This window comes from Amblyomma americanum, chromosome 9, assembly GCF_052857255.1.
Source record: "Amblyomma americanum isolate KBUSLIRL-KWMA chromosome 9, ASM5285725v1, whole genome shotgun sequence".
Taxonomy (NCBI): domain Eukaryota; kingdom Metazoa; phylum Arthropoda; class Arachnida; order Ixodida; family Ixodidae; genus Amblyomma; species Amblyomma americanum.
This window is the reverse complement of record NC_135505.1, coordinates 83,574,193-83,595,052: the sequence shown is the minus strand read 5'-3', so window position 1 is coordinate 83,595,052 and position 20,860 is coordinate 83,574,193. Positions and strand designations below refer to the sequence as shown.

General features: G+C 49.1%; 1 protein-coding gene across 1 annotated transcript; it reads right to left on the bottom strand.

The window, feature by feature from the left end:
• Positions 1 to 19,815: 19,815 nt before the first annotated feature.
• Positions 19,816 to 20,484, bottom strand: LOC144103476 (uncharacterized). The gene has a single exon (XM_077636182.1). The coding sequence runs from the start codon at positions 20,482 to 20,484 to the stop codon at positions 19,816 to 19,818; it is 669 nt and encodes a 222-aa protein (XP_077492308.1).
• Positions 20,485 to 20,860: the final 376 nt, after the last annotated feature.

Below are 20,860 nucleotides of genomic sequence, written 5' to 3'. Positions count from 1 at the left end.
GCGCCACGTCGATTGCGCTAGCTTAAAAACAATAAACTCACACATCTAAACACTTCAAAGAACAAGTAATTGTATTCATTTTGTACTGAGTTGCAAACTGAGATTCCAAAAACAACGCTTTCTGCCACAACATGGTTAATTTGCCAAATGTCTCGGCCTCACGTTTTAGGACTGCCGGCTATTTCTAAACTCACACTCGGACTGGCGCGGACCCAACGCGTGAAGCGCATGTTCCAGAGCCATGAGTCATATATCAGTAGATTATCAGAGTGGCAAAGCACATTCCACCGTTTAAGCCCATCCTACCAGCGAAAACAGTGTCTTCCTATCCCAGCTTCCGAGAAATTCGCCGACACCCAGCGTTCCCAGCCAAAACCAGCGCAAAAACGATACTGGTTTTGTGTTGTAAGACACTGGATGTACTGGTTTTTGCAATAGGGTCGAGACACGGGAGAGGCTTTTGGCCTGCAGCGGGAGTAGTCAGGCTGATGACGATGATGATGACCGCTTCCACTTTTACTGTGACGGAGCTACCATTATATGTTAGAAATCGAGGTTTTGATATTTTACTTGAACACACGTTAAGGAAACCCTTCATAATCGGTATATGCCCAAAGCTTTAAATCGAAAACCTTCCCTGAACCATTCGCTCGCACAGTACAGTGTGCAGAATCATGTCGCACGAGAATTTATTAATGAATTATAGTTTGCTCAGGCCAAGATACGTCAGCGAAAATCTCGTTTTGCGATCGTGCGGTTTAGAGCATTACCTATCTGTAGTGAGGAGGAGGAGGAGGAGAAGGACTTTAATGGAACAGGAGAGGTCTGCCTGGTTGTCTGCCTGGCATGCTACTTCAGATGAGGGTGAAAGAAGAGAGGAGTGGAGAAGAGGATGATGAAAAAAAGGAAAAGATAAAAAGAAAGGGTGAATGGTGAAATCAAGCATACTCACGCCCTCACAAGCGCGCGCGCGCGCGCGCGCGCACACACACACACACACACACACACACACACACACACACACACACACACACACACACACACACACACACACACACACACACACACACACACACACACACACACACACACACACACACACACACACACACACACACACACACACACACACACACACACACACACACACACACACACACACACACACACACACGCACACACACACACACACACACACACAATTGTCAAGGAATGTCCACAAAACCCGTGTCTCTTGAAAACATTAAAAATGATATGGCCCGTGCACACCCGAAGCCGCGTTCCTCCAGGGACCAAAGACATGCTCCAGGTGAACAGGGCCATCCTGTCGGCATCCTAAAGCACTTAAAAGTACCTCGCGATAGTTGTTGAAGAGTGGGCAGCGGGAGATCAAATGTGGAAGATTCTCAGGCACACCACATGTGGAGCACTGAGGGCTAATTCATGCACCAATTTTATGTAAATAGGACTTAGTGAAGGCAACGTCCAGGCGGATTCGGTGGAGGCAATTTTAATCACGTCAATCTATATCGCGCATCATGCGGAAGTCACAAGTGGGGTAGATTTCTAGAAGGGGTCTATATTGATGCTGCGGATCACACCACAAAGACCGTTGGGTCATGTAGGATTTTGTAGTTAAATGAGTCGCGCGATCACTGCGAGAAAATGGTATAGGTAGGAGCAAGGCGGTGTCGCCATGCGACGACCTCACTGCTCCGTCAGCGTGAGCGTTGACTGCAAGGCCACATTGAGAAGGTAACCACTGCAACACAGCACTGTGACCAAGATCACAGGTCTCTGAGTGGAATCTGTTTAAGTCATCGACGATCGGCTCCTGAAGGTTTCCTAATGACTTTAAAGATTGTAATACAGCCCGAGAATCACTGAAAATAACCCACGCTGTTTGCGGTCGTTGGAGAATGTAAGTAAATGCTCCTCGCAGAGCAGCCATCTCGGTAGTAGTAGTTGAGGAGTGGTGACTTAGTAACGCCCCAATTGTGGTGCGCTTTGACGGAAGCATCGCTGATGAGACGGGTGTGACGAGCCATTAGTGTAGATGTGATGGTGCGCACTGTTGCATCCATAAATGTGCTCGAGAGCAAAATATTTAAGTGCAGGACCGGGGGTGTTTTTTTATTCCAGGAACAGTCGTCTTGATTTGACATGCTGTGTACCTCCAAGGTGGGCAAGAGGTCGTGACAGGGCGCTGGTAGTGTGGTAGGAGAAGGTCAGAAACTTCCTCTATGCAGTGCGCTGCGAGTGGATGGTGAGGTACACGGGCCACGAACCGCATTTGGGCAAGAAGCAACTCCTGGGTTAGCAGTACTGATGCAGATAGACGTCTTCTCACTGCTAGAGTACCCACTGTGGAGGTGTTCTTGGGAAGGCCGAGGCAGATTCTGAAGACCTTAGCCTGCATAGCTTAAAGGAGTTTGATGTTTGTTAGATAACCTGAAGAGCTGGGAGACTGTAGCGTAGGAGGCCTTCACGGAGCTCACAATACAGGTGTAGTAATGTAGGTGTATAGCAGCCTTTTATGGTTGTGGAGATCATACGAAAGATAGAGGCGTAAGAGCAGAGCTTGATTTTAAGCTGTTGTACATGTGAGGACCATGGCATTGACCTGTAAAATGTTACCCCTAGAAATTCACGGCTTGTGACGTATGGTATTAGGGTACCAGCCACGTTCATCACGTAGCGTGAAAGCTCCTCGAAAATGCAATTGGTGAACTTTTATCTGGCGACATGACGAGACCGCACTTACTTAAAAACGATTCGATGCAGCCTATTGCCCTCTGTAATCGGGCATGCACAATGCGCCTTTTGCGTTTCAAGACACCACATACAGATGTCATCGGCGTAAAGGGAGATTTTAACTGTAGGAGGCAAGCATTTTTCCAAGCCAACAAGGGAGATATTGAAAAGGGTGGGACTTAAAATCTCCCCTGAGGCACTCCGCGAGATATTTGATGCAGAGCTGTGTCACCTTTACATGTTGACATGAAAATCCATCTGTCGTGCAGATAATCGCACAGCCAGGTATATTTCCATCCACCAATGCCAATTGATTGTAAGGCTGAGTGAATTGCTTCATGTTTGATGTTGTCAAAGGCTCTCTTCACGTCAAGAAACACAGCAATCATCATATACCGCTCTGCTTTGCTGCGTTTGACAGAATTTGTGAGGGCAATAACACTGTCCATGCTGCTGCGATCTTTTCGGAAACCCGACATGGCTGAAGGGTAAATTCCCCTGTTCGCCAGGTCCCAGGTAAGGCGGGAGTGTACCACTTTCTCCATTAGTGTTGCGACGCCGCTTAGAAGCGCAAATGGACGGTAAGTGTTTAAGTCAATTGATAGTTTTCCAGGCTTGAGGATAGGTATCACACGCGCATGTTTCTAACACGTTTTAGGGCTGCCGGTCTCCCAGGAGGTGTTATAAACTGGAAGGAGCTGAACCTTGGCCTTACATCTTAGTTGAGAAATGGCAGTGTAGCGTACATCATCCGGTCCAGGGCAGGATTTATTGGTAGCTGCTAAAGCCGCATGAAGTTCTTCCATAGTGAACGGTTCATCAAGGAGGGCAGTATTAGGTGAAGGGGTAAAGCTACGGAGAGGCAATGGCACAGATATGGCAGTTAATCGAGCAGTGATCTTAGCGCAGAAAGCCTCCGCTCCATCGGAAGGAGAAATATCCGCATTTACAGCTACGCAGTCAAAAGGATTTGGTGGGGCGGGCTGACTACCGAGGCTGCGTAAAAGGCTCCATACCTTAGAAAGAGGCTTTCTGGGATCAAACTTCGCAAAAAAAGATCGCCATTCCATCTTGCCAGCTTGTCTAAATGAGGTTGAACATGTTTTTGTTTGCACCTAGCAACCCTAATGTCTTCTCTATAGATTGTTCTGCGTGCTCGTCTCTCTGCTCTGCGTCGAATAGCTCAAAGTCGCTCATATTCAGCACCTGGATTTGAGTGCACTTTTGATTGAGTATTAACCTTTGTTCTGGACGTTTTAGCACGTACTAAAGCAGCAATGAAGCTTTCATAATTGAGGTTTGAGAGGTCCACTTATTTAACAGTGCCATCGAAAACTTCCCATTTCCTGTAACGTACTATACGCCGCTGTGAACTTAAGAAAGCACCACTAACCTCTATGGACGTAGGTAGATGACCGCTGCCATGAGATTCTATGTCAACCCTCCAGGTCGTTGAAGACGACAGATAATCAGAAATCACCGAAATGTCAAGGGCACTCGATCTTGTACCTTGATAAAAATTTGCGTGATCGTTCGTTGTTGAGGAAAGTGAAACTGTTTCACTGTGCGAAATCAAATAACTGTCGTCCTCTGGCTGTTGATCTGATGCTTCCCCAAGTAAGGTGATGTGCGTTGAACTCTCCCGTTATGATGAGCGGCGCAGGGGTACTGCCTACGATACGCTGAAGGTGGTTGACGTCAAAGTTGACACGCGAGGGTATGTACCCGACCATCATTGTGAAGGACAGGTTCATGATCTTGACGGTGGCTGCAACATATTCATTCCGTGAGTCGGGAGATATGGGTTGTGGAATGGAGGTGACGTCTTTCCGAACAGCTAAAAGAACTTTGCCGAAGTCAGCACCTGTCACCGAGTTCAGAACGGTATAGCCTGAAAGGCGAATAGTAGTACGCAGACGGGATTCTGAGATGTGAATTATCGGAAAAAGGTGCTTCGAGAAAAATTGTCGGAAATCAGACAGTGTTGGACGAAGGCTACAGAGTTTCCATTGGAAAATGGTGGTCTTGTTACAGATGCTTTGCACGCTAGGGAGAGTAGCTGGTCTACTGACTGCTACCGCCATTGTGCAAGAAGAGGTGCAATCAAATCAAGGATTGTTCGGATGGCCTACACCACCAGCGAGGAGTGTGGTGTAAGGAAAGCGCGGATAACCTTAACAAGGGAGCACAGTAGGAAACTGGTGCTATCGGAGTTGTGGCGTATAGCTCCTTCTCGCAGGTGGTTCCACTTTGCATACTGCGGCTGCCGTGGAGTGTTCACTTTTGTGCTCGCTACGGGAGCTGCCTCGACGCTTTGGCGCGGTGGAAGAGGAGGAAACTCAACCACGTCCTCAACGTGCAGGTGACTGGCTTTATTTTTATCCGGCGATTGGGAAGCTTTCTTCCACGGCGATGAATTTTTCCCGCGGCGACTTCCCCAGATTTGGTTTTGCTCATGTACAGCAGTTTTTGCGGACTTATAGTCTGTATTATTGGAGTTCTTGTACTTGTTGATGGTTTTCTCCTTTTGGTACGCAGTGCAGCGGAAAAACGTCTCCTCATGCTGCTTACCGCAGTTAGGAGAAAGGGGGCTATCACTTGCACATTCAATTGGGTCACGGCTGCCACCGCAACGAGAAGAGCGCAAGGCCAGTCGGCAAGCGATAGTCACATGATCGGAGCGCTGATATCTGGTGCATTGCCGTGGTGTTTGAATGCACTCATACACACGGTACCTTGTACATCAGAGAATAAACGAATTGCGGAGCAGATTCTCTCGCAAATACAATGCAGATATTTTGTGAGTTGCCAAGTCGGCGGACGCATTTAATTAGACCTCTCTGTAGCAGCCCTGAGTAGATATCTGAGAAAGTTCCAAGGGGACACCCTTTTTGACACCCACGCCGCCGTTGCTTGGGCGAGGTTCGTAGACTTTTACTGCAACTCCAGCTATGCTTGTTATTATAGCAAGTGGAATTAAGTTGCGTTAGCTGTACGGGTATAAACTTCAAAAGGGTTAGGCGCTTGTTGGGACAAACTTGAAGAACGCCGTCTGGAGCCACAGATTCTAAACCTGGTTTCAATGTCAATAGATTGATGCAGGTAATGCGGTGGTTGGAATCAAGTGGCTTGATGACAACCGTAAAGGTGTGCTTAGGAGTTTGAGGTACATCCGGAGCATCAGCACTCATAAGTGACCGCTTTGAGCCGCGACAGCGCTTTGAAGGCACATGAATAAATCTCTCAAACCCTTCTCCGGATTTCGCAGTAGTGTCTATGTAGATGATAGTAGAAGAATCTGAGGAATCAGAAAAATCGTCCTGACCTCAAGGTAGTGGCAGATCACGGCTTGAGTTATAAATAAGCATCAGGGCTGCGTTGTCCATGAAGATCTGGAAATGATAGTCCGGATGCAACTGGAGCAGAAGATTGGTTGCAAGACACCAGGCTTGACGCCGCAGGTAGTTCTTGAACAGCAGGTATGGCCTTCTGAGTTAGGCCTGACGGAATGCCATGTGAACAGTCAGATGTTGAGCCAGGGTGCGGGACCGGCGGAGCCACTCCCATCGCAGAAATCATACCAGGATATAGCAGTGCAGGTTGGCTGAACACAAATGTTCACCACCGATGCGAAATCCTTCACAAAGAGTGGGAGACACGAGCGCGCACAGCCCGACAGCTCTCTGACTTCTTCGTCTTTCATCTGAGAAGGTAAAAATGGGGGCTTAACAGCACTCTAGTCCGGAAGTCTGGCTGGGCAGCGGCGAAAAAATTTCTAATTATTTCATAAGCTCGTCTTTTTACAGGCTTTTCAATCCTTCCCGATAGCATCTAGTAAATATTTTGCTTCCTGAAACTACAACTTCCTGAAACTACAACAGGGATTGCATACATTCTTGCTTACTTAGGTTTTCTGCAAGTCATGTCAAAGCGGGAACGTGATTTAGGTCACGCAGGGCCTAAGTGCTCTCTCTGCCGAGCAGTGCAGTCAGTAAATTTATTTCTTAATGAGTTTCCTGGTCTGCTATATTGTTGCGGGAAAGAATATATTTATAGCTATGTACACCAGCGAAGGAACAGCTACGAGCGGCACTCAGAACACAGTCAGAACTTCGTTGTCGTCTTCGCCTTCGTCCACCCGTTCACTCGCTCAGTATCGTCGTCGTCCTCCCGCTTCAGGACCCCCGGCTGATGAGACGCAGTCTCGGCGTTAGATTGGTGACGTATGAACGTCGTGATAAGGTTTTAGGCGGCAGACATGGACGACGTTGGTGGAGGGGCCGGAGGACGATGGCGAGCACGCAAGGGGTGCAATTTCATAGTCCACATCGGTGCCACGGCGCACCACACGGTAAGGACCCCGGTACTGAGAAAGGAGCTTCTCGGAGAGACCGACGCTGCGTGACGGCGTCCAGAGGAGGACGAGTGATTCTGGTTCATATTCGACCACCCGGTGATGCGATTGTAGGCGGACTTCTGGGAAGCTTGTGAGGCACGGAGCCAACTACGGGCTATTTGGCGCACCAGCGAGGCCTGGGCGATGGCCTCCTGAGCGTAAGTAGTGGGGGCGACTGAAGAAGACGGCATGAGTGTGTCCAAAGGCAAGATGGGGTGCCGACCACACAAAAAATAGAAAGGGGAATACCCGGTTGTGTCATGCCGTGAAGAGTTATATGCAAAAGTCACAGAAGGCAAGGCAGCGTCCCAATCTCGGTGGTCTGGCGAGACGTACATTGCTAACATGCCGGTGAGCGTGCGGTTGAACCGTTCCGTAAGCCCGTTGGTTTGTGGATGGTAAGCTGTCGCGAGCTGGTGCTGCGTGGTACACGAACGAAGAATATCACATTGGGACACTTGGGACAGAAAATAACGACCACGGTCGGTGAGCAGTTGACGATGGGTGCCATGGTGAAGAATGACGTTTTGGAGAAGAAAATCGGCGACATCGGTAGCGCAGCTGGTAGGCAAAGCACGTGTGATGGCGTACCGAGTCGTATAATCAGTTGCAACAGCGATCCACATGTTGCCGGAGAGGGACGTGAGAAAAGGGCCAAGAAGGTCGAGGCTAACACGATGAAAAGATTCCGGAAGTACGTCGATGGGTTGTAGGAGACCGGCAGGCAAAGTGGAGGGTCTTTTCCGACGTTGACACAGGTCGCAAGCGGCTACGTAACGCTTGACGGAACGATACAGGCCTGGCCGAAAGAAGCGGTGCCGCACTCGAGCGTACGTGCAGGACACGCCAAGGTGGCCGGCTGTCGGCAGATCGTGCAATTCTTCAAGGACAGAAGAGCGTAGATGTTGGGGTATGACGAGCAGCAATGGAGGACCAGCGGAGCGTAGACTGCGGCAATATAAAATGCCATTCTGGAGCACATAAAGTTGCAGAGACGGAGATCGGTTTGCAGAGCGGAGGCCATCAAAGATAGGGCGTAAAGATGAGTCGTAGCGCTGTTTGTTGGCGATATCGGTGAGAGCAGTGATAGCTAAGAGGCAGGGCAGGGCCTCAGCGTCTTCTAAGTCAGGTGGCTCCACAGGGTACCGGGATATACAGTCAGCGTCCTGGTGGCGACGACCGGACTTGTACACTACAGAGTATGAATATTCTTGGAGGCGTAAAGCCCAGTGACCAAGGCGACCGGTGGGATCTTTTAGTGAAGACAGCCAACAGAAAGCGTGGTGATCAGTGACAACAGCGAATGAGCGGCCGAACAGGTACGGGCGGAATTTAGCTACAGCCTAGACAAGGGCGAGACGCTCGCGCTCAGTAATGGTGTAATTTTGCTCTGCGGCGGAAAGTAGGCGGCTGGCATAAGCGATCACGCGATCTTGTCCCTGTTGACGATGGGCTAGCACGGCACCGATCCCATATCCGGAGGCGTCGGTGCGAACCTCTGTGGAAGACGACGGGTCAAAATGGGCTAAGACGGGCGGAGAGGTTAGCAATTCGACGAGGGAGGAAAATGAGTGCTCTTGAACAGGGCCCCAGTTAAAGGAAGTGTCGTTCTTAAGAAGGTCGGTGAGGGGGCGAGCGATGCCGGAGAAATGTTGGATAAAACGGTGAAAATACGAGCACACGCCGACAAAGCTGCGCACATCTTTCGACGACCTAGGAAGAGGAAAGTCCTTGATGGCTTGAATTTTGACTGGATCTGGGCGGACACCAGAAGCATCAACCAGGTGTCGTTGGCGGCGACCGAATTTGCATTTCGATGAGTTCAGCTGGAGTCCGGCGTTACGAAACACTGTCAGAATACTGGAGAGGCGTTCGAGGTGCGTAGCAAAACTAGGCGAGAAAACCGCAACATCGTCAAGGTAGCAGAGGCAGGTCGACCACCTAAAGCCGCGAAGAAGGGAGTCCATGATTCGTTCAAAGGTAGCCGGCGCGTTACAGAGTCCAAAAGGCATGACTAAATTGGTATAAGCCATCAGGCGTCACGAAGGCGGTCTTTTCGCGGTTGTTTTCATCAACGGCAATTTGCCAGTACCCCGATCGAAGATCAATTGAAGAGAAATATTTGGCGCCGTGGAGGCAATCAAATGCATCATCGATCCTCGGGAGAGGATATACGTCCTTTTTTGATGCGGTTTAGATGCCGGTATTCAACGCAGAAGCGCCAGCTGCCGTCCTTCTTTTTTACCAGGACAACTGGTGAAGCCCAAAGGCTTGACGAGGGCTCGATGATGTCTTTTGCGAGCATCTTGTCCACTTCTGGATTGATTACGGTGCGTTGAGCGCTGGACACGCGCTACGGACGTCTGTGGATAGGAGCGGCATCTCCAGTGTTTATGTGATGCGTCACTACAGAGGTACGAGCCAAAACACTGACATCAAAGTCGTAAATGTCGCGAAAAGATGATAAAAGGCACCTAGGATTGTGAGCTTGCATCGGCGGTAGGTCAGAAGAGATCATGTCGGCGTAGTCGTCCGTTGGTTCCTCGGTTGATGTGGCCGCAGGCAACAGGCTTTGATGAGTTGATGGTAAGCAGGTGTTCACGACTGATATGACACATTCGGCAGCCGGGCAGAGGGTGGCGAGTGAGATGCCTTGCGGGAGCGGTTGGATAAACGAGCCAAAGTTCACAACCGGAAGGTACGCTCGGTTGGCCGACATTGTACAGACAGTGTGCGCAAGCTCAATACTTCGCGAGAGGGCGACGTCAAGGTCCGGAGTGACTGCGTAGGGACCATCAGGGACAGGAGGAACAGATGAGAAAGAAATGTAAGTGGCGGCTTTAGGAGTTAGACGGACAAAGTCTCCAGCACAAAGGCGAGGTACAACTTGGGACGGTGACTCAGCAGAAAGGGGAAGGTCAAGCGGGACAACACTGGTGGCGCAGTTGATGAGAGCTGAATGCTCAGACAGGAAGTCGAGGCCAAGAATGACGTCATGAGGGCACTGGTCCAGAACAGAGAATAGAACGGATGTATGGCGGCCGGAAATGATCACACCGGCGGTGCATAGTCCAACCACAGGAGGTGTTCCGCAGTCGGCAACGCGGAGAACGGCTATGGCTGCAGGGGTCAGTACTTTTCTGAGGCGGCGTCGGAGGGTTGAACTCATGACGGACACGTGCGCACCCGTATCGACCAGGGCTCTCACAGGGACTCCATCGACATGAATAGCGAGCAAATTTTGGTGGGCGCGGAGGGCTAAGCGAGGATTTTTGGACTGGGGCTGTACTGCAGCATCACCTCCAGACACTGAAGTGTCTAGGTTTCGCTTGCGAGCGTACGTAGGGGCCAGTAGAGGAGCGACGGCGTAGGGGCGAACGAGACTGCCGACGCAGGGGGGACGGGGAACGGCTGGAGCGGGAAATCTGGCCGTCAACGGTAGCACTCTGCTGGGCTGGAGGGGGCGTGAAGTGGCGGGGCTGGTCATCGTTGAGGTGAGAGCTTGGATGATTGTATGTGCTACGACGAGACCAATAATTGCTACAGTGACGGGAGATGTGGCCAGTGCGGTGGCAGAGGAAACAAATGGGTCTGTCGTCGGGTGTCCGCCAGTCGTTAGGGTTACGGCGACGTGGAGCGAAGTAGGAAGGTCGTTCAGGAGCAATCGCAGTGATGTCGGGTGGTGATGAAGGACGCACAGGGCTGACGGGTTGGAGACCAAGGTTTGCAAGCTCTTGACGGACGACGGCTTGTACCATCGAGATGGTGGGCAAGTGGTTGTCGCCATCACGTAGAGGGAGGGAGGCAGGGGACAAAGCTTCGAGTTCGCATCGAATGATGCGGGTCACATTTTCTGGAGATGCAGGAGTTTGCCGGTGCAGCAGGTCTTCACATGAGGAAGTGGCAGCCGCGTTGGGGAGGCGTGTGTACGGCTAGCTAATACGCCTGCTTTTAGCTTCCTCGAAGCGGCAACATTCCTTAATAATGTCGTTGACTGTAATGCAATTCTTGTAGACGAGCAGGTTGAAGGCATCTTCGGCGATCCCCTTCAACACGTGACCCACTTTGTCAGATTAGAGCATGTTATTGTCAAATTTGTTGCAGAGGGCCAACACGTCCTGAATGTACGAAACATAATATTCCGTAGAAGTTTGAGCTCGGGATGCAAGGTCCCTCTTAGCGGCGAGTGTTCGGCCGAGCGGCCGTCCAAACAGGTCGCGCAGTTTCTGCTTGTAGACGTCCCAGCTGGTCAAGTCATCTTCGTGAGTCTCGTACCAGACTCGGGCGGTGTCTTTTAGGTAGAAAATGACATTTGCGAGCATAAGGAACAGAAAGGGTATTAACTGCGCGAACAAGACGGGACGATAGGCACACAAATCGACAGACAAAGCGCATAAGGGTTGGATCCCAGCGTTTGTATGTACTCACGCGTTCATACATCTGGATCCAGTCGTCCACGTCAACGTTGTCGGTGCCAGAAAATGTCCCAGGGTCACGAGGAACAGAAAGAACGAGTGATGACATGGCCGATGGTGATGTTTGCTGGCAGGCGTCCTGGGTCATAATGAGCGAAGGCAGCTGTCGGCCGCTGCGAAGCTCCGTCGTTGGTAGACGTAGGGGAAAGGCGCACCTCCACCAAATATGTTGCGTGAAAGAATATATTTGCAGCTATGTACACCAGCGAAGGAACAGCTACAAGCGGCACTCAGAACACAGTCAGAACTTCGTTGTCGTCTTCGTCTTCGTCCACCCGTTCACTCGCTCAGTCTCGTCGTCGTCTTCCCGCTTCAATATTTTCACACAGGCCCATAGGACACTGAATGCCCACGCTAGGCAAGTTACAATCCAAGCTTGGTATATGAAATATGAATTCATGCCACTCATCAGTGAAGGTAGAAAGGTATTACATAGTTTACACTCCGGTCACTCCTGCTTCTTATGCATTTACCCTTTTGATATCATGGGCCATTTACCGTTCGCATGCCCTACGCTCTGCCGACTACTCCCAATACCAGGTAATTTCGTAGTTTTCTTAAAGGAGCATAGGCACCTAATATTGGTGTCGTTGTCTCATGTTAAATGATGCATAAGACTTTACAATGGATATATCACCACATGCTACTCGCCTATGCCAGCTATAAAATGTATAGTCAAATTTTACTCTCGGGCTCTTCAGTTTCGGTTTCAGCAGCGCTTTTAAATGAAAGTTTCGTGTAGGTTTCGTAAGGCATAAATTAACACCCATATATTCGCTCTTACTTCATTATTTTCGTTCCAGCTACTGCGAAAAACCGGCTTGAGCACTGTAGGGAATTAAAACGGCAAAGCCGCGAGTATATCGCAGTTTTTTTCATCCCTCGATCTCACCTACACGAACCTTTGAAATCACAGTCATCGTTCGGCTGTTGATACCGAAACAGAAACAGTATTTAGAGAGAGATTCGATCATAAATTTTTTAGAGGCCACAGGAGATTACTACGCGCTGATCCATGCACACTAATGTGTTACGCATCGTTGCAAGGCAGAGAACACGCACTCAAAAACTGGGTGCCAAGAAAATGGCAAACCACTCATGCGTAATCTAGGCAGTTCAGTTTGCTGCCAGTCACTTTACACAGCGACCACTTTTGTGCTCAAAATCCTTACATGATGGGTCCCTTTCCGCAGAGGGAGCCCATTACGTATGCGTTATGTGCCGGGCCACAGCCCGGTAATTATTACTGCGAATATCGCCTTTGCTTCAAACACTTTCAAGTGAAGACCGGCGACAAATATAAAGTTTCTTTTCGGTGCTATCTCCAACTCACCAGTAAGCCACACAGATTCCACTTCATGCTTAGAAATTTTTCGACGGCGCGTAATGGTCCCTGTAGAGGGACAGAGACTTAGACCCCTCAAAATAACGGAGCACGGCGCGGACGAAGCGAACAGGCCGGGAACAAGTTATGAACCGTCTTTATTATACTCCGCACGTGGCCCCACGTAGCCAGCGCGAGCGCATGCCACGAGCCGAGGCGGCGCAGCACTACTGATGTTGATAGTGGCGCTAAAGGGCTCCCCCCCCCCCCCCCCCCCCCTCCACAGAGGTGAAGGAAAATGACAGTCAACAGTTCGGTACCCATGAGGCATTCCTGCTGATGGCGCGGACCGAATCAGTGGAAGAACTTGGTCTTGAGATTTCGTGTTGGCGGGTTGAAAGAGAAGCATGAGCGATGTAAGCGGGTTTCACGCAGTCGACGGCAACAATTTCTCCTGGTCCCTCGACGGGCAGGTTCAGAGTTTTCTCAGTCCGCTGCAGGACGAGGTAAGGGTCATTGTAGGGAGGGGTGAGCGAAGGCTTGATGATATCTCGACGCACAAAGACATGTGTGGGCGTGGCGATATCTTTGCTCATGAAGACTCTGTGAATCGTTGAACGTGTGAGGACGGGTTGCAGGTGCCTGAAGAGCAGGCGTAGTTGTTCAACGTATACAGACGGAGAGATGGTCTTGGTACGGGCCGAAACGAAGAACTCGCCGGCCAAACGGACGGTACTCTCGTAGACCATTTCCGCAACCATGCACTGAAAAGCTTCTTTAAAGGCTGATCGAAAGCCGAGGAACACCAACGGAAGGAAATCGGGCAAAGGGGTGCGAGCTTCGCGTGCAACAAATGCAGCCTCCAGCGGTCGGTGTAAGCGTTAAACCATGCCGTTCGGGGATGGATGATACGCGATGGTGTGAAAATGGCGCACGCCAAGCAGAGATGTCAGGGCGCGAAACAAGGCGCACTAAAACTGGCGGCCACGAACCGTCGTCACCACAGTGTGGGAGCCGAAACGGGAAATTCATCAACTGAAAAAGTGGCCGCCACTGTAGACGTCGTGATATCGGGCAGCGGATAGGCTTCTGGCCACCGTGTGTAGCGGTGAACACACGCAAGGATTTATTTACCAGGGGAAAAAAAAATAATAATTTACTTTTATTTTTATTTATTTACTTATTGGATGGGCAATACAAGGTACTGCCCGTGGCGCAGGACAAAAGGAGGTAATTAGTCTCCTGATGAGGCCCTGGCCCCAGTGGGCGCAACAGCAGCGCTTACAAAATACATGTAGACATTACACATACAATAGGACACAAAAATCATCGCCATACAAAAATGCGCATGAAGCATGTGACAAGTTCGAAAAAAAACAAGGAAAAGAAACACACGTTATTGTTGACACTTTTTACACAAATACAGGAATTATTGCACGAGACCGTTCCAATTTAAAATCATTTTTCTCGCGTATGTGGCCTTCTACATGAACAGAAGTTGTATTCTGCGTTTGACAGTTCTCAGACTTCTACATGTTTTTGCGATCTCAAGATTGTCTGGAAATTATTAAATAATTTCATAAATTGATGATCAATTGCCTGTTTATCATAATTTATCTTTGTTTTTTGTGACAATGAAAGTCCTACGCAAATTGTGACCAGCATCTCCATTTAGATAGTGAGTAACAAATCGACTGTAGTTGCCTGATAGGGCCGCCGTCGTGGCTGAGTGGTTATGGCGCTTGGCTGCTGGCGCGAAAGACGCCGGTTCGATCCCGGCCGCGGCCGTTGAATTTCTATGGAGGCGAAATTTCAGAGGCCCGTGTACTGTGCGATGTCAGTGCACGTTAAAAAACCCCAGGTGGTCGAAATTTCCGGAAATCTTCACTACGGCGTCCCTCATCGCCTGAGTCGCTTTTGGACGTTAAGCCCCCATAAATGAAATCAAAACCAAATGTAATTGCTTGATACTTCAGAAAATATGTACGCAGATAATTTCTGTATGTATATTTTGTGAGAAGGTTGGATATTTTGTTTTCTCATTATGGTTACAGGGTGTACATTTTCTTTATATAGTGTTCTTATCGCCCTTCGCTGCAGTTTAGAGAGTCTATCATTATCAGTCTTAATTCCGGTTCCCCGTACTAAGGCACAGGAATTAAAGTGTGAGTGCACAAGTGAAAAATAAAGCTGCTTTTTGACCCTGACAGGGACAAGATTTCGAAGGCGGCATAACATTCCAATACATCTCGCTACTTTCCTTCTTATATTTTCTACATGACAGCATCATGTTAGGGTTGACTGAACAGTAACACCTAAAAAGGAAGATCTACGCTCTCAAGCATTGCATCATTATAGTTCAGGTTTAGTTTGAAGACATTGGGCTTATTTTTTGAAGAAAATATTATGTATTTTTTGTATTTATTTGAAGCTTGTTTGTCGATACCCATAAACGGAGCTCATTCAGCCATGCGTTTTACATGACCTCAAGTTCCTGAGGGCTCTCTCCGGAAAAAAAAAAACACTTGTATCATCAGCATACAGCCACAGTTCTCCCGCTGTCGAAATGTTAACGATGTCATTTATATACAACGTGAATAACAAGCCGAGTATAGAGCCCTGAGAAACGCCGTACTTAATGCTACCTTTCCCAAATGCAATGCCTTGTATGGATGTGAACTGGGACATCGCATGTGGATAACGGCGTATAAGACTTTGTGTGATGCCTCTAAAGCCATATGCTTCGACCCTGTTGAACAAGATATGATGCTGGCTGTATAGAATCGTATACCTTCCGAAAATGTAAGTAAAATTCAATTGCAAATATTTTAGCTTCAATATTGCGAATGATTTTGTGCAGCAGAGCAATTTCAGTTTACTTTCCTTTTTGAGATCCGCACTGCTGTTTGATGATAAGTTTCTTCGACAATAAAAATGTACTAAATCATTTATATAGGATACGCTCTGCAACTTTGGAGAACAGTGATAAGACTGAGATTGGCCTGTATTTTTTTAACTCATTGTATTTACCACCTTCGTGTAATAAAGGAACACGAGCAATTTTTAATCTTTGTGGAAAAACACCAAGGAATAACATTTGATTGTAAATATGGGTTAGGGGCTTTGCGATAACACTGGCTACTGCTTTTTTCGGTAAGGCTTTGATATCATCATCGCCAGCTGCGGAATTGTTGTCAAGAGAATTCAACAGAGAAACAACTTCATCTTCAGATGTAGGAGCAAGAAATACAATGTCATTTATGACATCTTTAATATAATGTAAAGGGCTAAACTCTGATTGGTTATTGGGCACGGTCATTGGAGCTCCAACATTGATGAAATAATTAGTAAACAGACTGACCAACGATTCGCGAGAATATATTTTTTCATTTATTTGTAGTTCAGACGGTATGTCTGCTGTAGGGGCGTTGGTCAACTCAAGAAAAACTTTCCACGTTCTGCTGCTATTTCGCGCTAAGCTCTCAAGCTTACAATGAAAAAACACGGATCTGGCTTTTTTTGAAATCTGAATTTAACCTCTTCCTCAAGCGTTTAAATTCATGCAGTGTTTTAACGTCACGTGTTTTTAGAAACAGACTGAAAGTCTTTTCCTTTTGCTTGATGCGCTTATAAAGATTCTTAGTTATTGATGGTTTCCGGGCTTTTTGTACTGAAGCACAGTTGATAAAGGAAAGGCAACATTATAGCATAGTTGTAGTGTGGAAATGAATGCATCGTATGACTGAGAGGGATCACTTTCGGAGCGCACATTTTCCCTTTGTGAGCTAGCATATAAAGACGTGAACAAACTGACACTAAGGTGATTAATATGTTTTCTAGTGTAATTTATACTTTGAGAATTTCCATCTACGGGAAAGGCTGCCGATATGATAGGTGGTCGCTAATATCTGAACAAAGGACACCGGACGAAGTTGTATCCTTTTGAATGTTTGTGAAACACAGATCAATCAACGTGTTTGAATGCGCAGTTACTCTAGTGGCCCTCGGTAATTAGGTTTTCGCAACTATTTGTGAGCATAACTTCTAGAAGTTGGCATTTCGGTTGTTCAGCTGAAAACAGGTTAACATTGAAATCGCCGACAACTACATACCATTTTTTTTACATTTGCAAGAACCAGCAGTCTTTCAACGAAGCTAAGAAATTTCTGAAGGATGCCATGGGGAGGGCGGTAACACTGCAAGAACGAGTACATTACGACACAGAATTGCAACTCTTTCAAAATCATTATTCACGCATGTGAAATCTGGCAAACATTGAAACTAGTGATGATCCCGAAAATAAAGGGAAATACCCCCACCGCGTCTTTCCGAGCAATAAACAGAAACGTGTCTATAATCATAACAACTGAGTACCTCTGATCTATCAGAATACCAGGTTTCTGAAAAAAAACCAAAAAGTCAAAAGCACACACCATAAGAGGCAGATTTGTTTCGATTTCCACATGTTTGTTTCGGAGGCTTCTCGCGGTCATATGAAAGATAGAAACATGCTTCCTACGCAACCAGTTTTCACTGTTATGCAGTCTGTTAAACGATTCAGTCGTGTAAGTGACCATGTTTTTATTTGGATGCCGCACAGGGCATGAACTGAGCGCTAGTCAATTTGTTCGAGGTCATATTCGTTTGAGATCCTGACAGCAGGTGCACCAAGGCATTTGCGCACGAAGTCTCGCCCTTCTGAAATCCAAACATACTGATACCCATTTTCTTTCGCTTTATGTGTTGCGAGCCAGCGCAGACGCGTGTTGGTTACCGTCAGGTTGTCAAAGAATAATACTCCAGGTTTCTTAGACTGCAATTGCTTCCTTCTTTCAAACCGTTTTGATCTCAGAAATCGCGACGCAAATCTGACAGTTACCACATCTGGCCTGCCAGGTTTAGAGGGCAGTCTTTGCTATCCTTCGATGTCATCTTTAGATTACATCGAAAGATTCTACGATCTCAAGGCGATACGAAGGTTCTGCGATTTCAAGGTGCTGAGCTATTTTATTCACTTCTTTGAAGAGGTCTTCATCTTCTTGTGGCTTAGCACCGTGGATTTCAATGTTTTTCCTCCGACTGTATTCCTCTTGATCATTTCTCAGTTGTTTTAGTCCGGGCACAGCTTTCAGTTCTGGTGAACTTTCCATAGCCTCTACCCATCGACGAAAGTCGCCAATTTCCTGGTCGTGCCTGTTTTGTGTGCTTCTTATGTGGTCATAAGTATCCGACAAGTGCTGAACGGATTTCTGTATTGGAAACCTCGTGACGGATGAAGAGGGCTAACAATATCGACTTGTACATGGTCGAAACGACAGTTGGGGGGGGGGGGGGGCGGATAGGGTTGTGAGGTGATCGCGTGTCTCGCGCTGTTTTTCTACGCTGACATTGCAAGCACTCACAAGCCCAGCGACGCACATCTCGGTTGCCGTTTGGCTAGAAGAACGTAGACGTGACGAGCCGCTGCGCAGCACGAGTGCTGGGATGGCTTGCGTTGTGCAGCGGTTCGAAGACTTGGCGGCAGAATGCGGTCGCTACAAAAGGTCGGGGAGATTCACTGGAAACGTCGCTCACGATGGTGTCTGAGCAGAACGGCAGGGACCCTGGCGACAGGGTCAGATAGCCAGGGTTGGCTTGGAGCGCTTGAAGCTCACTGTCTAACGTCTGTGCGGCAGCCAGCGCTGCGAAGTCAAGTGCGCCTGATGCAAGAGCAGCGACACGGGAGAGTTGATCGGCTGCTCTGTTCACGGGCCCTTCGATGTGTCTGATATCCACCGTAAATTCAGAAATAAGACCCAGGTGCGGTATTTCTCGTGCAGTGTATGAGCTTTGATGCACACTAAAAACAAAATTTAAGGTCTTGTGGCCCGTGAGTACATAAAAAACGGCTCCTTCCAAGATGTGACGGAAGTGTGGATTGGCGAGATAGACAGCTAGCAACTCAAGCCCGAAATTACTGTAACGAGTTTCTGCAGGCTTGAGCTTCTGGGAGAAGATACCCAGCGGGCACAAAGCGGTCGTCCTGAAGCTGATGCAGGACCGCCCCTACAGCTGCACCAGAGGCGCCGGTGATGAGACGCAGCGGGGCGTCGGCCAGCGGGTGCATGAGCAGTTACGTCGGCAAGGGTGTTCTTGGCGGCTAGGAAGGCGGTTAAGGCAGCTGACGTCCAATCGAGGAGAGTGCGAGGGCCCTGCGGTGACTTTAAGAGATCGGTGAAGGGCAGGGTAATACGGGCAATGTCGGGCGAGAAACGTCGGTGGAAGCTCAGGAGGCCGAGAAACTCGCGAAGCTTGCGAAGCGATTTGGGGCGAGGAAAGTCGCGGATGGCGCGCACCTTGCTCTCCAAAGGGCGCATTCCCTGCGCTGTAATGTGATGGCCAAGGAACTAGATGGCATCGACGCCAAAACGCACTTGTTCGGATTGATGACAAGACCGTGCTATTCTAGGAGTGAAAAGAGCAGGTGCAAGTGTTCAGCGTACTCTTCTGACGAAGAACTGACAACCAGCAGATCATTAAGATATGCGAACACAAAACGCAGGCCACAAGTGACCTCGTTGATGAAGCGCTGGAATGCCTGAGCAGCGTTTTTCAGACCAAAGGAAATACGGACGTACCCGAATTGTCCAAACGGTGGTAAAATGGCTGTCTTAGGGGATGTCTGCAGGCTCCACCGGGATCTGATGGTGGGCCTTCACCAGATCAATCTTGGAAAATGTGATCATGCCATGCAAGTCGGCCACAAGGTCGTGAATATGAGGGAGAGGATGTCTCTCCGGGACACTGCGGGCGTTGAGGCCACGATAGTCGCCGCAGGTGCACAAATATCCGGGGTCACGTTTCGGCACCATATGCAGCGCCTAAGACTAACTGCTAGACGACGACTGAATGATGCCGAATTGCAGCATATGGTCGAATTCGCGGCGGACAATGACAAGGTGGTCGCCAGCAAGGCGGCGCGGTCGGCAGAACACCGGTTGGCCCGTAGTACCTATGTGGCGCCTGACGGTGGGACGGACGGGAAGCTCAAGATTGCTGTGCCGCGTGATGGCAGGAAAATCAGCCAGAACCGCAGCAAAGGCGGACGACGGCAGCTGCGGAGCGGCTTGGAGGATGGGGGTGGCCACCGCGGTGAGGACGCCGTTCACAGACAAATGAGTCGTGTGGTCCACCAGTCGCCGAGATTGAAGGTCGACATCCAGGCCAAAAGTGGCTAGAAAGTCCGCTCCGAGGATTTCAACCCCTATGTCCGCGATAATGAAAATAAATTGAAATGTGCGGCGTAAGCCCAAATCGAGGGTGGCTGAGCGCTGTCCGTGGGTAGCAATCTGGGAGGCGTTGACCGCCTGCAAAGGCGCTCCTTGCACAGCGCGTTGCCGATCGAGGCAGGAGGTAGGCACGACGCTAACCTGTGCACTGGTGTCCACGAGGAAATGGCATCCTAGGATCCTGTCGGTGACGTATAGTATGCGACTGTATGTAGAGCCAGAGTCACCGGCCGCCATCAGTGACTCGCTGGCGGGTTTCCCAACCATAGGCAAGGCTGCTGGCACTGGCGGGCAGCGACGCTGAGCTTGCAGTTATACCAGCAGAACCCGTCACGGGCAGGGTTCGATCGATGACTGAAACTAGAACGATGGCGCAACCGTTGGTGTGAGGAACGTTGGCAGCGACGAGGAATCGACGCTCGCAGTGCTGCAACGGTGCTCGCGAGGTGGCCGATTTTAGCCTCGAGGTTTGACTGGCGGTCGACGAGAGTGGACGACGCGGCGGAAGGAATTGCAGCCATGGAACGCTGGCCACTGTAGTTCGAGACACGGTCAGCCAACTTCGCGAGCTTATCCAAGCTAACATCACCTGCTGCAGCCAGGACGACCACGAGGTTTGGAGGCAGGCACTGAAGGTACAGCT